A 20,674-nucleotide genomic window follows, 5' to 3' on the forward strand; every position below is an offset into this window, starting at 1 on the left:
AAAACTTCCTATGAGTCACCTGGCCTTGCCTTACCTTATACGTGCCTTTACTGGCTCCAACTGATGTGAACACTTTCTGTGGCGGTGTTTATTGTCTTAATCAAGAAACAGATGGATCAGGCTAAAACCAGGAGTGTCATCTCAGGTTAGACTGGATGGACCACCATATCCCTACTATAAAAGTCAAGCAGAGTGATTCTTCTCTGAATACATACTCCCACCTTTCTGCACAGAAATGATCAGGGACTTTGCCCTAGCAGCTGCAGCTGAATCATCGCATTGACCCATCGACGACAGAATTATCGGCTGTGATCGGATCTGTTTCAGACATACCTAACATCCTCTGCCAAGGACCTCCGTAGAGTAATCCTGTTGTCTTCTTACTATTTTCTGTGATTACACTAGGAACACTCTGTAGGGCTATTACTACAATACTCTTGCAGCCAATATTACAGGGTGTGCGCAGACACGGAAATACAATTCTTTAGTGCAATTCATTAGCATCAATCAGAGATGATGCTCCGAGGGCTTCATAAGGAGAACACAATTGTATGAGATAAGCAATAATCCCAGTGAGTTACATTTCATCAGCTGAGCCTGCCTTTCTTGGAAGCGGATGAGTAGTATTCTGTTGCAGAGGGAGATATTTGCAATATTTACGTCAACGCAGAAAATGAACACAAGAACCGAATTATATAGAATTCAATCCTCAGAATTCAGCTGCTGCAGAAAGCTTTCTGTGATCATTTAATTCTCTGGTATACTACAATTTCTTTTAATCTTCCATTATTAACAAACATCCCATACATAACTCATTAAGGCTAAAACAAAAATCCCTCTTATTTTCTCAATGCTGTTACCTTTTCAGCTGTCATATCACCTTTTACTGAAATTCTGCCAAGTACTCCAAGGTAAGCAGAGAGAATATATATCAGGAGGCACCTCCAAGAAACACAAGTTATTTCAATATTTGGCATATGTTTCTCTGAATCAGCTCTGAACAAAGCAGGGAGGTAGCAGAAAAATAGCTTGGTGTTAAAGGATTTACGTTTGGCAGAGGCAGATAGCATTTCTTTCCATTTGTGGTGATTAAAAATCCCAAGTCGCTTTCTAGAAGCTTTCAAGCTGTCTTGACTAGTGAGTCAAGCTGAGCAAATGTATTTTGGATATACTACATAGTGGTTTGTTTTTTTCCATGTGATCCTGTCTCTGTTCTAAGTTTCTGCTCTCTGCATTTGACTCTTACACTTATTATTCCTCACAGAAGAAGGGAGTATAGTTCACTGCAGACTGAAGATATGGCTATAGCAGCTATATGACCATCTCTCCATCTCTTCCCCAGCACCCTCAGTTACTGCCTCTCTCAATCTGTATATATCCCATGTGACATAAAAATTCTGTTATCTCTATTTTCATAGATGAGGAATGTGTAATTAAGAGACTCGCCCATTAAAAGAATTTTATGGGAAAGAGAGTCATAGACACACTGCCTTTCTGCCAGGAAATAATTGATAAATTCCCTAGTGTGTGATCTGAAATTTGTTTAACTGTCTCATCACATTTCCCATCGTCATTTTCTCTTTCAGACTAACAGCTAAAGCTGTTGCTGTTCTCTTACCAATCTTGGGAAGCTCGTGGATCTTTGGGATTCTGGCCGTCAATACCCACACGTTGGTATTTCAGTATATGTTTGCTGTTTTCAATTCACTACAAGTAAGTACCTGGTGGGAATGGTGGGAAAGGTTATGGTTACTGAACTGCTGTTGAGATCCAATAACTGGATCATTAGTAATGTTTTCACATGCTTGTATTTATTGGATTTTTTTTTCTGTGTTCTTTCCTGTGTCTTTTATGTCTGTGTTGATCATACAGTGCTGGCAATTGTTTAGTCTCTGTATGAACAGAACTTTCACCCCACTCCTTAATGTTTCCAGTAGCAATAATTAAATAAATGAGACAGCAAGCCTGAGAAATAGATTCACTCTTCTAGCACTGGGTATCACAGGCAAGATTCTTAAAGGTAAAGGCAAGATTCTCCCGTTAAAGATACTGGAACAAATTTTCTATGTCAGTTTGAGGCTTTGTTACTGAGAATAAATGAAAACAAACAGAAGTTGCTGGGAACGGTGCAGCACAATGAGAAAAGGAAAGCTGCTCTGCATGCTGCACAAAGCAGCACGTGATTCTTAAGACACCAATCCAGAAAAATAGCTCTGTTCAGGAAAGAATGCAAGCATCTGCCTAGCTTCAAGCAGAGGTTTCAGCAGAGGCATCAGTCTATAGGTATGTTGTAATTCCTTCCCAAAAAATGGTTACAAAAGGGGAAAAAAATTAACTGTTTTAAATACTATGATGTCTCAGGAACAAATATGAATGTAATGCAGTTCTCCCAATAAACTTACTAGAAAAGGTTAATTTTTTTATGCAAATTAAAAACTTCAAATTAAAAATTTCATCCAAATTAAAAACTTTGGCTGAATACCCCCTAACAAAAAAAAAAAAAAAGAATCTGGTGGAAAGGGCTGGGAACTTTTTGCTTTCCATTGGGCAAAAAGTCTAAAGATACTAAAACTCTGTTGTGAAAATTTTGGTAATGATAATGCCTCTTTCTAATATAAAAAGTAAGTATCTGGTGTTTCCCCAAAAGCATTTTCTTCTACCTCTACATTTTCAAGCACAGACAAAATGTTCTCTTGTAGCTCATGACAAGAATTACTACTTATTTGCAACCACTCCAAAGCACCCCAAAGTTTGAGAGGTGCTGTTTTACATGAAAAAGTCTTGGTAAGATGCAGAGTAGCCTAATGCAGCAGGTTTCTCCAGTTTCACATGGGGCACAATTGCCTACTCTTCAGTGTATTTATAGAGCTCCATCTACACGATACATGCTTTATACAATACAGTGAGAAATATGTTGTTATATGTTATTCTTCACAGTCTTCACCGTTCTCCCTTTTATCTGTTTTCAGGGATTTTTCATGTTCCTGTTTCACTGTCTTCTGAATTCAGAGGTAGGTTACAAAATGGAGTCAACAGATTTGGTGTTAACAAATTCACGTAACACGTAAGACAAAAAAAAAGGTCCCCATTATCATTGCCTGCTATGGAACGGATTTCTTTTTTCCTTCAATAAACACAAGACTGTTGTTAGTGATTTTATGGCTTACAGAGTTTTGACCCAGGTTTGGCATTTATTTTATTTAATGTAAGAAAGAAGCGTTTCCAAAAAAGCTGAGAGAAGGCAGCTCAAGATGAAGGAGAGGTGCAGTCCCAAGGGCTGGAGCGATGAGCAGGGCACAGGCTGTTCTGTTAAGGGAGGATGTTTAGGCAGTGGCAGCAGGACTCACGCTGGCAGTCCCTGCTAGGGGGCCTCTGGCTTTGTTACATCTGCAGTTCCAGAGAGGAAAATAAACATTAATCTCAACAAAACATACTTTTGGAGACTGCTCATGCAATTCTTAATGGGAAACCAAACAGAGTAGAACATATTCCAGGTATTTTTCTTGGCTGGAAGCGGAGGTTTTCACAGCGGACCAAGAAGCATCTTTTGCATGAAAGCTGTCTCCAAGCAGCTGGGGTAAAGCCAAGGCATGGCTGATGTCGCAGAGACCATCTCTGCTGTGCTGGGAGCTCCCTGCATCCCTCCTCCCTTAGCAGAGAGCAGAAAATCCTCCGCAATATGCATTACTGATAATGAAAGTTTCTTATAAAAACCAGCATGCTAACAGGGGTACTGCTTTGTGAAGGCTTTGATTCTTCCACAGCTATTCCTTCTGGATGCTACAGAGCTGCTCCATCACCTCTTTCTTCTTCTTCAGCATCAAAAGCACTCTTCTGTGAAGTTGTTTTACTATTGTTATTTTTCATTAATATTTGCCAACATATTCAGTCTTAGAGCATTGACATGACCTTTACTACGGTCACTTTAGAGAGTCAAGACTGACTCTGAAATTCTTGATCTTTATTGGAATCAACTAAACAGGCAGGTTCAAGGTATGGAGGAAAATATTTCCTTACCCTATTTTCTCCAAGGCTCAGAAAGCCTTCTTCCTTCTGTCAAGCATCAAATGTCATATCAAATACAAATATTTGAATTGCTACCATTTTAACCAAAACCAAACGAGAAATGAAATTCAGAAACTTTTCCGAATTTGAATCCTCAAAAAATAGTTCATGTATAGGTAATATGAACTGGCAGTTTTGGAGAGCAGGTCCTATTGGCTTTGTTGCATGCTATGTGTATCTAAAATGCTTCATCTAAACTGCAAGGGTGCTTTACTTCTTACCATGGAAGTAAAACAGATACTGTAAAGCAAAATCTGCAAAAGCCCTGTGACTGAAGCCCCTCAGCCTCCCTCAGTTTGTCTCGGTGCCTTGCTACCTCACCTCCTAACATCTCCTTTTCATCTTTTTTCACTGCAGTTTGAGCTGCTTACATCTTGATTTAGCTACTATACATATAAAGATCAGCTAATTCCCTTATGCTTATATATCCTGCAGTTTTGTGTTGGTTTTGTGTTTTTTTTTTTTTTAATTGCTTTTATTATTGTTTTTCTTTCTAACAAGATGAGTAGCAATACAGTGATATCTTGGACATGTACATAGAAGTATGGGATAACCAAAATAGCATGAAAATATTGACAGAGAAATGAGACCTAAGGAGGTTATGAAATGTTTTGTATTTAATCTATGCATACTTGAAAAGTGAAGTTAAAATTTAAAATAAGACCTTAAATACAAAGAAAAATGAAGAGGCAGACTATAGATTTTGGTTCATGTTTTTAGTACATCATGTTGTTTTTAGTGACATTAATCTGGAGGAAGGTTAATGGGGGCATAATTGTAGGCTGCACCTGAGAAAACGCACACAACATTTTCGAAGAAATCTTCTATCTGGTATCTTTTTTTTCCCCAAAGGTTAGAGCTGCTTTTAAGCACAAAACCAAGGTCTGGTCCCTTACCAGTAGCTCGACTCGCAACATCAATGTGAAACCCTTCAATTCAGATATTGTGAGTATGTCCTTTCTTTTTTCCCCTGTACTGTACTTGAAAGTGCTCCACATTAAACTCTGTTGAAAGACCAGGACTCAGAAGGCACATGGGCACCTAACTTAATGCATGGTGTAGAGAGTGGAACGGGCAAGTATTACGTTGCAGCTACAGTGTGTGTTTTGAAAGCAAAGGGCAAAATTCTACTTTCTGGTAAATTACGAAATGGAAGTAAACAAGCTTTACCAGCTCTGGAGTACGGTTCAGTGAGACTGTTCCCATCTCTTGTAATGGACTTCATATTATACATTCAAGCTGCACTTTGGCAATGTATTTGTCTGATGACTATGACTTTTTGATAGGGCACTTTTACATTTAAGTCTGAGAAATAAACTCTTAAATAAATCAATGTGTGCATATGTTTTTCCAGCTCTCCCTAAATTGTCTTGAGGCAAAATACATTTGTTTTTATAAAGAGCCAGACTTCTAAAGTGATAGGTATTATTAAGTGATCGCTGCCAATCACCTTAGATCTTGGCAATAACTGTTAAAAATCTTTTATGGCATATGCTCTCAAGACTCCGTGACAACGTTGTAACCTAAATAGATGCTTTCAAGCTTTTATTTCATCAGACAAGAGTGGTTTAGCAAAATAAATAAATCTACTTTCAATATTATTTTTTCTAGATGACTGGGAACAGGCCAGGCACAACCCCCACAAAGCTGAACACCTGGGATAAAAGCACCAATTCAGCCAACCGCATTGATTTATCAGCAGTCTGACAGTAATACCAGCTCCTCAGTGAAAATCAAGCCATACATTCAGGACCTCTGACACAGTGTCCACCAGTTTTTTCTCACTGTTAATACCAGTAGAAAACTGCTTTTTTAATCACTGCCTAATAAATTGGAAATTGCCATATTTTGTCAACTAAATAGCCCTCATCTGCTTGCCTTTGAAACTACCACATTCTACCACTTGCCTGTTAGCAGTATCTAAAAGTAACTAGCACAAATATACACTGGATGGTTTTGTCAGCAATGATGAAAACACTAGGTATGCAAGAAGGGCTTATTCTGTCTGAACCATTCCAGCTCCCAGAACTGAGGAAAGGCAACATACCTCGGGAAAGATGGATTTTTATGCTCTAAAATAAAACGTTTCCCATTGTGATGTTGTAATGGGGCAATTCTGGTCTTGCTGTGCACTCTCTGTTTACATTTATTACCTTACAGAATGCAATTATTGAATTGACGCTTATTCAAAATACGTAGTGTGGTGATTAATTTAATTGCTACAAAGAAACCAGAACTTAAGGAAGAAGCAAATTCAAGCTATTCAGCTGCCAGACATGGGCGTGGAATTAGCAAGGCTAATATACACATGTCCCTATACACATGAACAGCATACGTAACACGTACGACTCCTATACGTGGCCTATTAGTATTTTAGATATTGCTGTTTACATCATACCTATACAAGGCAGAAATGACAAAGGTTTTCCTATAGCAGTCCACAGCATTTCTATCACTGATTTGTGTCTGTTGACATATCACAATACGTAGTGTTTGTATTGCTCTGGCTGAACCTTTGGATGCAATCAACAACTGTCCATCAAGTGCATTTTGCAAATGCACTGCAGCCTTTGGAAATCCAAACCTGGCACTGTGACTTTTCTTCCTCCTTTTACCGGTCAGATTGAGGCACTGAATTCCAACCACAAAGAAGTAACACAACGGTATACTGTGAAGACAGCCAAACTAGAAATAAGTCTATGTATTGTTACCTACAGGCATCTTTTAAATAGGTCTCTGCTGAGTCTTTTGTGGTTTTAAACTCCGCTCAGCACTTAATAACTCCTGGTTTAGTACTGCTATGAAGTATCTTTAAGGGGAAAAAAATACTGTAATTTTTCTTCTGACCAGTATTTTGTAGGTTCACCAAAGTGATGTTTGGATCACTAGAGAGTGCAATCTGGGCTGTGCAAGAGATCAACCCTTCCAGCTGGGCGTAGAGCAGACTGTGAGCACTCGAGGCGGTCAGAGCCCCTAAATATGTGAATTGGTCTAGGATTTACTCAGCAGCCAGGGTCCCCGAGAGTAATTGCCAAAGATGAGCCCCTTTTCGCAGAGTGGCTTTGCAGCCACATCTCCTTATCCCCAGCTCTTCTTGTTTGCGGTAGATGTCTCCCCAGCTCACTTGGTGTACTGGGTTGTAGGAATTACCAAGGAATTACACAGGCTGTCCTAATGGGCTGCCAAAGCACTACAAAAGGAGGACTTCTGGCCCCAGTGATTCTAGCAAGATACCTGCTACTGATTTTGAAGAGAAAAGGCATTTGCACCCTGACGTGCAGGCTGGAAATTGTTTATTGGATAGTAAATTTTAGAAAGAATAAATAAATTGATCTTTAGGGAAGAGGAAGCATGCATCAGTTAGGACTGAACTTAGTGAAAAGCTTCATCCAAAAGAAATGGAGTTGAAAGTTTAGAAAACATCAATGTGTTTCATTTTTTATTGATCCAAAGCAAATTTTCTCCGTGTATCCTTCCTGTACAAAGAAAATGACAACAACAACGAAACAAAACCAATCTATTTCAATTTGGACCAAGCTTTTCCATCTCCCGTTGACTTCCCTCCATCCTGGCCAAGAATCGGTATGGTCACCAAACCAAAACCCCACAATCCGTCTGTGGCTACAAATTAAATCAGTCTACAGAAATTATTTCGGTTTCCCAGACATACACTGAATTTATGCAGCTAGAACAGAGCAGAATGTGACACACTGCATATATGCATATAGATATACATACATAAAATATACAGGCTTCTAATCTTGTGTTGCCTATTGGTAAATAAACACAAGTTGTTGACAGCTAACTATAAAGAGAGGGTCAGTGAAAGCTAAATATCTAAACTTCTATGTCTTTTTTTTTGGCTTTTGTGTATGGCTTTTTCCTAGCTTTTTATACATTGGACTGTCTTACAGCTCTGCAAATATATTCAATTTTCTTGGCCTGAGAATGTTTTTCTTTTTTCCCAAAAGATGCAGCAGAAGGAGCCCTCAGAATATACGGAGGAGATTGTAACAGTACTGTGACAGCAGAGTATGAAGTGTCTATTTTGTGTGCAGACAACATATTTAAGCATATTTTTTGATACTGGAGCATTTGTTTTGTGTGTTTTTTCTTTTTGTTTGTTTTGCTTTTGTTTTTAACACTGTGACCATGGATATAGATTTAGACCCGCCTTGATACTTTCTCTTCCAATCATTTTATTGTAGCACAAAAAGTTCTATGAATGAAACAGGACATATCAAGGCTTTTTTTTTTTTAATAATATTTTTTAAGAATAATCCTCTCTATATGATTTTCATTAAATCCATTTCCTCCTGTGCTGGATGTACATTGGTCACCCACGTCACTGCCCAAAATCCATTTGAAAACAGCATGTGACATACAAATGACAGTACCAAATGCCAGTAGTATGAAGGACTAAATCTGGTTTTCATCCAGGTATACCATATTTTAAAATTGTTTACCAAAAATAAGAAGAGCATGAAAACGTTTTTGGCTTTATACTTTAGAATGTGACATAGATGTATTATGTATCGAGGCAGCATCATTATGCTGTACCTACTGAGATCCGCTGAGGATAACGTGCATCCCATGCTTTAACTTTTGAACGTTGCTTGTGATGAAGCAGTGTATCTTGTTCATGTCACATGAGGTTAGGAGTTAGAACACGGTATTTATAATATTAGGTTGTGGATGGGGTTTCTGATGCTTTTGATAATCTTGTGAAAAAACAATGCAAAGAAAAAATGTTTTCTATTGCCATCCGAGTCTGTTCTTTTTGTTTGATTCAATGTATTTGTTGGTACTGAATGCAGCAAATGTACTGAATAAGAAATGTGCAAATGACTCTTTAAACAATCTCTTCCTGTCCTCAGTCTTTGAAGCTTGGAAATCTTGCAGTTTATTTATGGGCTTGTATATAGCAGCTTTTGCAATATTTGTTTTCAGGATAGCATCATTTTGTCAATGGTATGAAATCTTAATTGAATGAGATGTGAGTTTTAAAATACATAATGTAGCAGGAATGACTTTGCCAGTAAGTAGAAAAATAATTTAGTTTTGTTGTTTGTTATTTCCCCCAAATAAATAAGAAATCTTAATTTCCTAAAAGAACTTTGTATTCATTCAAATTATTATTTTGACAGGCTGTATAAACATGAGTATAAAAACGACGGCTCCCTATGAGTATTAGCGTTATGCTCAAACAAGCAGAGCTTAACTCGTATGAGAAATCATATTTGCATCATGTGGTCTGCCGTGGCCCGGGTACTGTGCACCCAGTGTTTTTGTATTGAAGTTTACACTGACAGAATATGCTGAGGACAAACATTCGCTCCCCTTTAGGGATGGAGCTTGTTTCCAGAAGCATCTGCAGCACGTTATTTCTCCTATCACAACTATTCCGATAAGCTGGGCAGGGTCGAGACCTGGGTGAGAAATGATGCTTATGGATGTGACAAACAGAGCTCCGAGTGTCAGCTTCTGCCTCCGAGGGAAAACTTCTCATTCTGCCAGGTCTCTGAATGTAACGGAGATGGGGAGACAGTGTACACATATATTTTGTGTATCTGTGTATCTGTGTGTGTGTGCACATGTGCGTATGTGTACATATATTTGCAGAATATAGGATTCTTTCCCAAGTCTCCTCCTACCACCACACCAGCATCTTCCCCTCTGTTTTCTGTGGCTAGGGACAGAGAACTTGCAGTACAGGAAGAGAGGGGTGCATGTGCCAGTTAACTTTCCGTGCTGTTTTGCATTCTCCTGCAGCCAAGCAGCTCTGGCGACTATCAGCTCTTGCCAGTTGCCCATGTTTTCGGTGTCTGGCAGCACAGGCATGGTCAGAAAGGATGTCGTTTCAGAAAAAGCAGGGGTTTTGTCATTGCTCTGCTCTTACCCTGCTGCAAGCCCTTCAGCAAGTAACTTTTCCTGACTATGTGTTTATCCCATCAGTGAAGTGAAGATAATGATACCATCCTCTTCACTAAGTGCTTTGAAACTCACAGTTGACAAGCAGAGCGTTTATTACTAAATACTAATGCTACACAGTAACTTTGGTTCTTTCACCTATTGCTGGCTCCAGTGCTGAGGACAAAAGCATTTATGGTGTGGCCCTAACCTTTTCCATGTCCCCCCTCCTCTACTGCTTTCCACATTTACACTCCATTTTTTCCTGTTACAATGGATGGCATTCGTTAATCACTGGTGCATGGAGACAGAGATTTCTCCACTCTCCTTTTTTCCTACAGCTGTAGGGACATCCTTCTTATCTGGTTGCAGTCTAAATGATTCATGGCAGCAACCTGGCATGGGAAGTAGGGCAATCAGGCCCACCTGCCACATATGCTGCCTCAGAGCAGAAGGATTTACCTTTATGATGCCCCAGAGCTGCATCGAAGAGGTGGGAGTCCTCTGTCTCTCCAGGACAGTCAACACGCAGCCTTTGTAGCGGGGAGAGAGCTTCTGGAATTGAGTACAACCAGAGCAGAAAACCAGCCCAAGGTTCACGCCTCATCTGAGTGCCTCAGGGACTGCAGCTCTGGCTCTAGGACTAGTTTCACCCTTTAGCAGGGCGATGGGTAAGAATGAAAGGCAAAACAAAAATTATGACTAATTTTCCTAATGCATGTTGTAGTCAAACCTTATTACCCTCACCGTTCTCTTAAAATGATCATGTAAATCCAGAAGAGTTACATCTCAAAGAGCAATCAGCTCCAAAAGCTCATCATCATAGGGGTACAATCCTGTAGATGACATTTTCAAGGTTAAAGCTAGTTCTGCTATAATAAATAGCTTGCCAACTGCCTCCTCTATATTGTGTGGCTGTGTAGACATGGTGGGGTGTCAACAGGAAGTTAAATAGGAGGGGGATTTTGTAGTGATGAATAACCTGAAAAATTACAGATTGGAATTTAGATGGGAAACATATCTCATTGTCTTTCAAATACCCATTACAAAGAAGCCTCGCTACCTCTGTAAACACCCGAATCAGGTAGCAAGGAGTGCACAAAGGAATGCTTTCTCGTTATTCTGTGAAACAGAATTTGTGGTTTTTTTTCCTTCTTCTTCTCTTTCTCTTTTTACATTTATCATTCGTGACAGAATAATAAATTAGATAATTTTGGCACTGGTTTACATCATGTTTGCCTTTAAAAATATTTTCATTATATCCATGTTATGCTTGGATGACTCAGTGTAGTCTATGCCATGGATAGTTATTGCTATAATTGCCCTTGTTCACACAATTTTCTTTCTCAATAATCCCATATGTTCCTGGAATTCAAAGACCATATTTCATCTTGTCAGGGATGATTACAATACTAAATGTAACACTGACATCAGTGTGTTCACCAGGTGCTGACACATGACAGAAATATTGAGTCTTGAGGACGGCTTTTAGGCACTGCTCAGCGCATCTTTACAAAACAGCTTCCTCGACCAGCTGCTAATTCCTAAGGACAACTCCCAGCAGAGCGCTTTCAGGCTGCCTAATTTACCTATAGCAAAAGCAACTGGAGTTTTCTCTCTCCACTTTGTTTTCTATGGCTTCTATACAAAAGCAGGCTGGATTGGGCATTGCACGTGTCCTTTAAGCAGTCTCCAAGACAGGCATTTATCTCTTGCAAATATGGAATAATGTATGAAACTGTTGAAGGCAAAAATAAACTTTGAGGTACAGGGCTCAAGTCTGCCAAGTCTGTCATTACAAAAGGTTTACGTTTTAGTCTGTGCACCTAATGGTCTGGAGAAAGCAAATTTTGACCCTCCCAAAGTTTCTCAAGTTAAGCAGCAAAGAGTGAATTCAACTTGGAAAATATTGGCCTTATGATGTAGGATTTTGACAACTGAAAATTCTGTTATGTGGACTACAGCACGTTTCCTTCTGGCACTTTTGTTTCAGATTCTGCACAGGTCAACCAGATGTGAGCACATCTTCTCACTCAGCCACTCATGTACCGCTAATTTGTCATATTTTACTGTCTCCAAAAGGAAAAAAAAAAAGAGGGAAGACGATTGGGGGTGGGAGGGCATGAGCAGAAGTTTTTAGAGGGAGAAGGGCAAAGCTCAGTCCTCACGCTGACCCCTGGGTCTTTCACACTCTCTGCTGATGACTGCGTGGGAGGCTTCAGGATCCAGGCAGCATGAGGCTGAGCATCTGTGACTATTTGTGCAGACAGCTTTCTGCAGCAGCAGCAAAGTGCATAATTATTAAAAAAAAAAAAAAAGGAAAAAGTCTGTGGACTACATTTCAAAACTGCTAAAATGAATATTGTATGTTACGATTAAACAATATGCATTGAAATCTCAGATGGGTAGTCAATAAAATAACACAAATTTGCACATCAACCCCATGATGGAAGGATATGTTAGAAGTTACCTGTCTTTCCTAAAAGGCTGGCCTTCTAAATTTTCTAAGTTCATTATACGAACTTTCAAAAAAAGGGAGAAACCAAGAGGACGCAACGCCACCTTATCAAAACAACTTTTTTTTTTTTTTAAGTAATTTAATTAGTTAATACAATTTATGCTAATTTATTTCATGGAATTAGATGATTCATGGGCTCTTTTGTATGTGATTGGTAAATACCTTGAATTTTACTAGTTTATGCTGCCATTTATTTGGCACCTACCTCCTGTGTCACTGAGGTTCACACCTAACCTTCCTAATCATGAAAATGGATTGCATTTAATTAGGCAGTATCCTTGTTCTGGCCTGCTGCTCTGAGATGAAGATTTCCCCTGTAAGCTTTACACGAAAGGAACTGCAGGACATTATATGGCTAGTTTTGGCTTCGTTATGGACTACTTTTAATATATCCCATAGGCCAACAACCATTTAATCTTAGTTGCATTTCATTATTTCTGAGATTTTAGGTTCAGCACATTGAATCTCAGCTGGCATCAAGAAGCGTTACAAAAATGGGTCAGTACAGTTACCCTGGAGCGTATGCCGTGTTGTTGGCCCCTGTGTGCAATATTTTATAACATCATGTCACAGTCTGACAGTGGTGCTGAGGCTGCTGCAGAACTGTGTGCTCCTGACTGCACACACTCGTACCTTCCCCTGCTGCAAACTGAGATGGGCAGCAAGTTTTACTGAAGAGATGAAAGGCCACAGGAGTCGCCAAAATGTCCAGCACCGTGCTATGCAGTCAAACAAAGGGAACAGCTATTTGTCTAAACTTTTGTGTCTGGATTTGAGGAGTGGCTATCAGTGGGAAAAAAAAATGGAAAAAAACACACACAAAAACAAACAAACAAAAAAACCTGCAAACAGAATTTTCCTGTTGGAAGTAGGAAGGCTGTTGTGTGGGGGTGTATCTGAAAAGCTTAGCACAGAAAAAAGCCTTATGCTCTGCGGCTGCCTCCAACACTGTTCAGCTGCAATTGTTGACCCAGAAGGGCTTTTCCAGTCTCATGTTCTAAACGCCTGAAAGGCTGCTTGATATTGCCTGCCAACGACAGCGAGCCAACATACAGCGTGCAAAAGGTCTCTCAGAGTTAGTTCTTAAAAGCCAAACCATAAAAAGTACCCTCCTTTATTTGGTGATGCTATAAATCATTTCTTCTACGTACAGACTGAAGGGATAGCAAAACTAGTGGCTGATTATTACCCAGCAAAAGACTGGATTAGTGCTGAAAACTCTTTAAGCAGCTTTCCCGAGCCTCTACCATTACTCAGGCGGTGGGAACGGTGTTCAATCCCAGCCTGGAACAGAGCAGCTAATTAACGTGTCAAAGCTTCCATGCACAAGACGTACATTGTGTGGGGAAGAAAACAGTTTGAGAAAAATGTTAATAACACCAGCAACTAATAGACTAAATCATGCCGGCGCAAAAGAACCGCATCTGAAACTCGTACAGCCAGGCCGGGCTGCGGGGTGCTCAGGAAATACTGCCGGCCAGATCTCCGATCCCTGGCTGCTTGAATGTGGTGGTTATCCACACAAACACAAACGTCTGCTGAGCAGAATGAAGTTTTGAATCAAGACACCCACTAACATCAGTGGGTCTCCTACCGTGGAAAGCATTTTGCTGCTTTGTCGTGCCCCAGCCAGCTGGGTGCAGCTCCTGCAACCGCTTCCACCGCCCTCCCAGGAGGGCCCCACGGCGGCAGCAGATCGAAGAGCCCCGGTGCGTGCCGGCTGCTGCACAAACCCCCGCGGGGCTCCTGCTGCTGCCAGTTCGGGATCTGCTCCAGCAGCGCCCGACACGGGTGCCTGCAGCCAGCTGCATGGCCCAGCCAGGCAAGGGGCAAGGTCAGACGGTGGCCACCAGACCCAGTGCAGCAAAGGCTAAATTGGTACCCGTTGGCCATGCACCTCTCAGGCACAGCACTTCATTGTAACGTGCATGGTGTGCGTTATATTTTCTGTATTCTTTTTTTCTTTGCTGCTTATGTCATTTTCAGGAGTGTCCCTCCCCCAGTTAAAAATACAGATTGCCCCGCAGTGGGTAGGAACCTGCACTGCCTACATCTTGCAGGGGAGAGCGCCGCATTTCTCAGCAGAGCACATCTGCAGAGCCAGGATATATTACATGCCTTTCACCCCCTATCTGCCACAGCGTGCTTGCTGCCTCCTTCCATAACGCTGTCAAGGAACTTCCTCTCTTGCAAAGCCATTAAGGAAAATGAATAATCACAGGAAAAGTCGTGTCAATGCATTTGTCACAGACAAAGAAGCCCCACCAGTGAAGCAATGCAGTCCTTTCTTCTCTTCCAGTAGGGGAGCGGAAATCACCCGGAGTGTCACAAATCTGGGTTTCTGCGTTCTGTTCTACAGTACAGCTGGCCAAAACGTGTGAAAGCAGCGCTCTGCTTGTCTGAAGGGTCTCCAGCGCACAAAGCATTTCTGTCAAAATCAGTTATTATTTACACTTACTGAATTGCCTGCCTCAGACACTCAATACAAGATACATTTGTACTGCAAAATAAAATAACTCATGCTGTGCTCTACCATCTTAAGAGCAGAGCTTATATGGATCAGAGTAGCCACCTAGGAGGATTTCAGCAGATGGCAAAGGGTAATATTTGTGCCATGACTTCAGGAAAGTCACTTCTGTGGGTAATTTGTCTTTGAATCCAAGGTGGCTGAACTAAAAGGAACTTCTGAAATCAAACTTATTTTCTCGTCTATCAAAGGACTAGACCTACAAAAGGCACAGGCACTGCAAATCCAGGCACTGAAGAGCCTGAAGTCCAGCGCTCGCTGCCTCCTGCCATTACAGCTCTGCGTGGGGGCTCAGGCAACAGCAGTGCATGGGTGTCCAACAGCAGTCCCCACGAAAGCTGCTATGCTGAGAGGGACCCACCTAAAATAACTAGAAGAAAACACAAGAGAAGCAAGTCTTCTTTAGCCCTGCTTCCTACAAGCATAGAGGTCTTGCTTTCGGGCTGAAGGAAGGCTCCCACCTCGAAATGCCCCCCAGCCCTGACACGGCACCGGGTGCCAGCACTCCACATCGCTCGCACAGCCTGCCCCCGCTCTGCCGGCCTCTTCCTTCCACCGCCCAAATCCTCCTGCAGATCTAATGCACGTGCATAATCTCAGTGAAACAATAGTTTGTCTTTCCCCTGTAACTTTTAGATCAGCCATAACTCGTGATGACAGGCAACAAAGCATCTTAGTGCACAGCTTTTAATAACATCTTCCCATTAAGAAAACGTTTGGTCCTATGAACACCTAAGGGTTCTTTCTGCAAGAAAAATACAGTCCCTCCCGCATGTGCAACAGTACCATAACTTAACATGGAAAGAAGCATCAGATAATTTTCTGCCTACATATCAAAGCTCTTCATTTAATAGAGCTATTTTTCAGATAACAGCCTCAGTAATGGCACTATGAGAAATGTTCCTTGGGAAGCTCAAACCAGCTTAACTTCAGTTTCCTTCTGTGTACTATAATTTGTGAAACATTGTACTTGCCAAGCTGAGCAAGTAAGAGCTTAGAAACTCAGTTTAAGGAGGAAAAAAAAATAATAAAAAAAAAACAACTGCTATGCTGAATAAGTAATGCAAAGGCCGGGTGCAGTCTTATTCTCTGTTTAGGCCAAGGGCCATAGGCACCAACTCCCTTTGTTCCACAGAGGCAATGTGCAATGCATACAGCGCATATACACGTCCTCCAGCTCTCCCTTGATCCCAGCATGGCCAAAATATGATTTCAGTCCAGGAAAGCCCCTGCAGAACTGGTGGGATGCAGAGGGAGCGCCAAGGTGTCAGCGTGCACATTAACCCCTGCCTTTCGGAGGACCACAACAAGCAACATTTCCTAACCTATTCAATCAGGCGTTCCCATAACCACAGCAGGAATGGTCACCTGCTGTCAAGACCAAAAACACTGTTACTCCTTCAACTTATTCCTGCCAGAAAATAAGAAAATTCTCATACACAATAGCCACGATACTAAAGCATATTAATGCATCATCTGTAAATTCAAGCTTGATCTGTTTGTCTGACTCAGGTGCAAGCTCTCTCCCACCCATGCGGTAGCAGTTCCTACAGCCGTTTTATTTCTACCATTGTTAGAGCCTTTGTCTAGTAGGGAGCTCCTCATTGCTGCCAGCTTTGGGTGAGTTGAAAAGTATAAAAAAATTGCGAACTGGGTCACATTGTGCCCATAAGGTTGCAATCCACATTAAATCACCCTTGTTTAAACAACCTTGAAGGGTGAGTACCACTGAGGACCTAATAGCCTGATAGATGTCTGAAAACCAGGAAAGCCTGTAGGGAGAAAAGCTGAACAGTGCGTCGTGTTTGACGTTCCTCATAGCTACATTAACTACTTCATTTATCTGTATGGTTTCCCCGCAGAGCACAAGGGCTGGACCAGGACTCTGGCCCCTTGTTTTAACTGCACAAATGGACAGCATCCCAGTTTTGAGAAATTTGAAACATACATTTCTAATCTGCCCAGTAGGTGCAAACACTTCTTTTATTCCTCGTTGTACTTTAAGTTGCATTTTTAGTTTGTGACATTTTAAAACATTTTTAACACTCCCTAATTCCAGATACCACGTTATTTGACAACCAAGATTCTTTTTAAAGTGCATCACCGCCACTGGGCACCTGTAATGCTGTAAGAACTTCACTGACCTGTTTTTTTGGTCACTTGTGTAGCCATTCCCAAAACTCTTCTGTTTCACTTATCTGGTGGTATCCATTCAAGTGAAGCCAGAGCAGATGTCATAAACTATAGGCATTTATTTCTTACGTGGTCTGTGGGTGCTGCTGCTTTTAGCTTATTAATTCTAGGACTGGTATAGAGAAGAGGATACACTACTTCCACCTTCTGCTTTTCTTCTGGCAGATGGTTGGTTTTATACAAGGAAATTAATTACGAGTCAAACTGTATTTGTCTAGGACTTGTGAGGCAGCTGGTCTCTGTTCAAGGTAATCACATACATTCACAGGTCTTCTTCCCTTCTCCATTCTTTCAGGCTGGTTACTTCCCTTCCCATAAACCTCTCTTCTGTTTATTTAACTCCTCAGGCATTTCTTACTTGCTCTTGCCAGCACTTACCTCAGATACTGTAAATGTTCATTTCTGCATTGCCTGCATTCTGCTTTCTTACTTTAAGATTTGCATCTGCCACATTCATCTGGCACGGCTGTGCCTGGCTGGGGAGGCTGAGGTTACATGATTCAGAGAACACTGAGGCTATCTGTAAAGCCCGGGCGGTAAGTGGCTTGTTTGCAAACACACATTCACAGAGATCCATGCTTGGCCCAGAGCTTTCTGAAAACATCCTCTTCAAGGAGCTTTGGAAGGGCACCGAATTGGCATCAATTAGGTCAGTGCTCGCGCCACCTGAGGGCCTGTCTCTAGCTGACTTCTCTAGCAGCTGTGACCAACTCCGCAGCCCCACCAAGGCTTTGATCCAGGTCGTATTCTCCCCTCTCTGCTTTTTGGCACCACGAGAAGGCAGAAGCTGTTCTACTCCTCCTGCTGCCTCCTGGGCTGGCCCCGCGGTTCAGTTGGCAGCAGCTGGCTGAACGCTGCCTTTGTTGCTTTTGTGTTTTCGATTGGGCATTTGTAGGATGGTGGGGTTCTGAAGGTGCCACTTTCTATGGGGATGGGGCCTTGTTCGGGCCCTGTTTTACATCCTTGACTCGAGGCAGGCTCTGCACAGATGCTTCTTGCAGTTGCTCTCCAGCTTTAGTTCTCTCTCTGATAGTCTGCGAGGGCTCAGCTAAGAAAGGATTTCTGTGTAGCAGAAAACCATAAATTTTGACCTGAGATTGATGACACCTGGATTTACCTTGCCTTGGATATGCAAGCTGGAATTTGCTGCATTTTCATCCCAATCACAGGACTGAAAATCTGCCATTAAACCTTAAGCCTTTGATTCAGGAATTACTAGGGAATTGACAGCCTGTGAAGGATGTCCATGACTGAAGTTGAATCACATGGTTCTGGATTTAGTTTTATCCCCGACTCCAGTTTCTTAACAGAAACTCCTTTAAGACATTTATGGAAGGGAAAACAGGGAGAGTGGAAAGCAAAGAAGAAACTGTTGCTCTGGAGAGCAACATAGAGGTTCTCCAAAAAGTAGAGGCAGATATTTAATAGGTAGATGCTTCCTAAGTTTGCTTTCCCTGCTTGGTATTTCTGGGCTCTCTTTTCTCTGACCCATCTCTGCACCTTTTGTGCACAGCAGCTTTCTGTGTGGCCTGCTCCAGAACCTGTTAAAATCAGTCTTGAAGCTTTGAGCGTCTCCTTCTGGAGGCTGTCCTTAACTGGAGCCTTAGGCCAGGAATCCTTCCAAGGACCTGAATCCCTCGCTGTACAGGATTCCTCCCTGGTAGGATTCAAAGCCAGTAGATGACAGAAATTCCTGTCACTAACAGGAGTAAGATTTGGATCAGGCCCTGACTTGGGTCTTTCAGTATCACTGAAGGCCCCAAAAGGGGCCCTGAAAGGATAAAGGGAAAGCCAACATGTTAAAAGAACCAGGCATAGTAGTCAAAAATAAGAATAAAAAAGACTTTTTTTGTTTCTGCTTTTTCTACAGAGTATGAATAGTTTTCCAAGATTATTTTGAAACATAAAAAGAAAAAAAAAAGAGAGATAAAAGGAAAAAAAAAAAAAGAAAATTTCCCCACAATCTCCCAGCCATTATATTATTCAATGTTCCTGGAAAAAGACAGTCTGGCTTATGATCTAAATTACAGATAAGAGCTGGCAACAAAGCAAATAGAATAAGAAATGTTCTTTTATATCCGGAAAGTGGGAGAAAAACCATGTGTTGTTATCTTGCTCACAGCAGCCCAGTTCTCTGTCAGGAAAGGTGATATTTACAATCAACCTTATGAGGAAAAGGACATAAAAGAGAAGAAGAACAGACAAAAAATGGTTGAGGAGGAAAAGAATATTTTTCCCCCTCCCTTCTATCTGCAAGGCCAAACCCAAGGAACGTGGGACTGTGCACTGAGCACGTTTAATGCTAGGGAAGCACTCACTGGGTGAGCTACGGAGGCTGTAGGCCTCTCCCCCAGCTGTTGCTGCCTTCAAAATGCATGAGATAAAAGGACTGTAATGATTTAAATGTCTACTATTATTATACTAGTTCTCTTTTTTTCACTATTATATTTATTCCTGAACTTGCAATATTTTTTCTAATTTTTCAACAACCACCAGCTCTAGCACAGTAGAAAATTCCCTTCTTAGAATTTACACCCTTTGGATATTTGTTGCTGATGATGCCCTTTTCCACAGAGTTAAGAGGAAGAGTTAAGGACTTACATCTAGCTGAACATAAATGAATCATACACATCCCTGTCAGAGTGTCCAAGAAGTGATTTGTGACTGCCCTCTCTCTGCCTCTCATTCAGGTAGAAATCATTAGAAAAGATTTAATCAAGAACTTGACAGAAGCTGGCCAGACAAATGAGGGAATCACTTGACTTCTGTTAAAAGATGCTGGATTTTTCGAGTTAGACCTGATATTTTTTATGAAGTTAATATAACCCCAGTTATCTATTTCAACCGAACTTCTGCTTCCAAGTTGTCAGTCAAACTGTAAGTCAGCTGTAGTCTTTGGAGATCTGTTTTCACTGATATTTACCGACTTTCACATGGGTAAATATCAATACACAGATGTACATTTAAGTTTATAGATCTGAAAATCTGAGCTATTTTGTGTCTAATATCAGATTTTTTTATCTGCAACCTTGCTGCAAATTCTAAATCCAGGAGAGTATTCCTGGCTTTGAAACATCAGGATGCGCACAAAAGCTGCCAGTACTTGGACATTTGAGAGTTTTTTGTTGTTGTTGTTTTTTCCCCCTCCAGAGAAATGAGTCTTGGGAGACCGAAGGAGAAAAAAAAAAAAATCAGCAGCACAACATGGCGGTGCAGCCTCAACAGTATTTGTACCAGCATCAGCAACAGTTGAGGTGGTGTCAGGACGACTCTGTTTTATGGATGAAGCCACCACTGGGGAGGGAATACCCATACCCATTTCAAGGAGGTAATTCAGCAGGGGTTGCTAGCCCTGTTTGTATCCTCACCTGAGAGCCCACCACCGCTGCTCTTTTGACTCTGAAGATACGAGGGCTGTCCTGGGGCACTGAGGGCACGGATGCTGCCCCTGGAACGGCTGC

General features: G+C 41.4%; 1 protein-coding gene and 1 long non-coding RNA gene across 4 annotated transcripts in view; one reads left to right on the forward strand and one right to left on the reverse strand.

Moving 5' to 3' along the window:
- ADGRD1 (adhesion G protein-coupled receptor D1) overlaps positions 1 to 9,304 on the forward strand; it is a 157,650-nt gene extending 148,346 nt beyond the window's left edge. The window contains exons 23-26 of one of the 2 annotated variants that reach the window (XM_083803701.1): positions 1,587 to 1,713; positions 2,970 to 3,011; positions 4,918 to 5,010; positions 5,677 to 9,304. In XM_083803701.1, the coding sequence (XP_083659827.1) occupies positions 1,587 to 1,713; positions 2,970 to 3,011; positions 4,918 to 5,010; positions 5,677 to 5,772 (358 nt within the window). In that variant the 3' untranslated portion in view covers positions 5,773 to 9,304. The remainder of the gene's footprint in view (positions 1 to 1,586; positions 1,714 to 2,969; positions 3,012 to 4,917; positions 5,011 to 5,676) is intronic. The other variant, XM_083803702.1, reaches the window with a different exon arrangement.
- LOC310883418 overlaps positions 1 to 20,674 on the reverse strand; it is a 245,831-nt gene that overhangs the window by 17,984 nt on the left and 207,173 nt on the right. The gene's annotated exons all lie outside the window — the stretch shown is intronic.

This window comes from Anser anser (genome assembly GCF_964211835.1).
Source record: "Anser anser genome assembly, chromosome: 18".
Classification (NCBI taxonomy): domain Eukaryota; kingdom Metazoa; phylum Chordata; class Aves; order Anseriformes; family Anatidae; genus Anser; species Anser anser.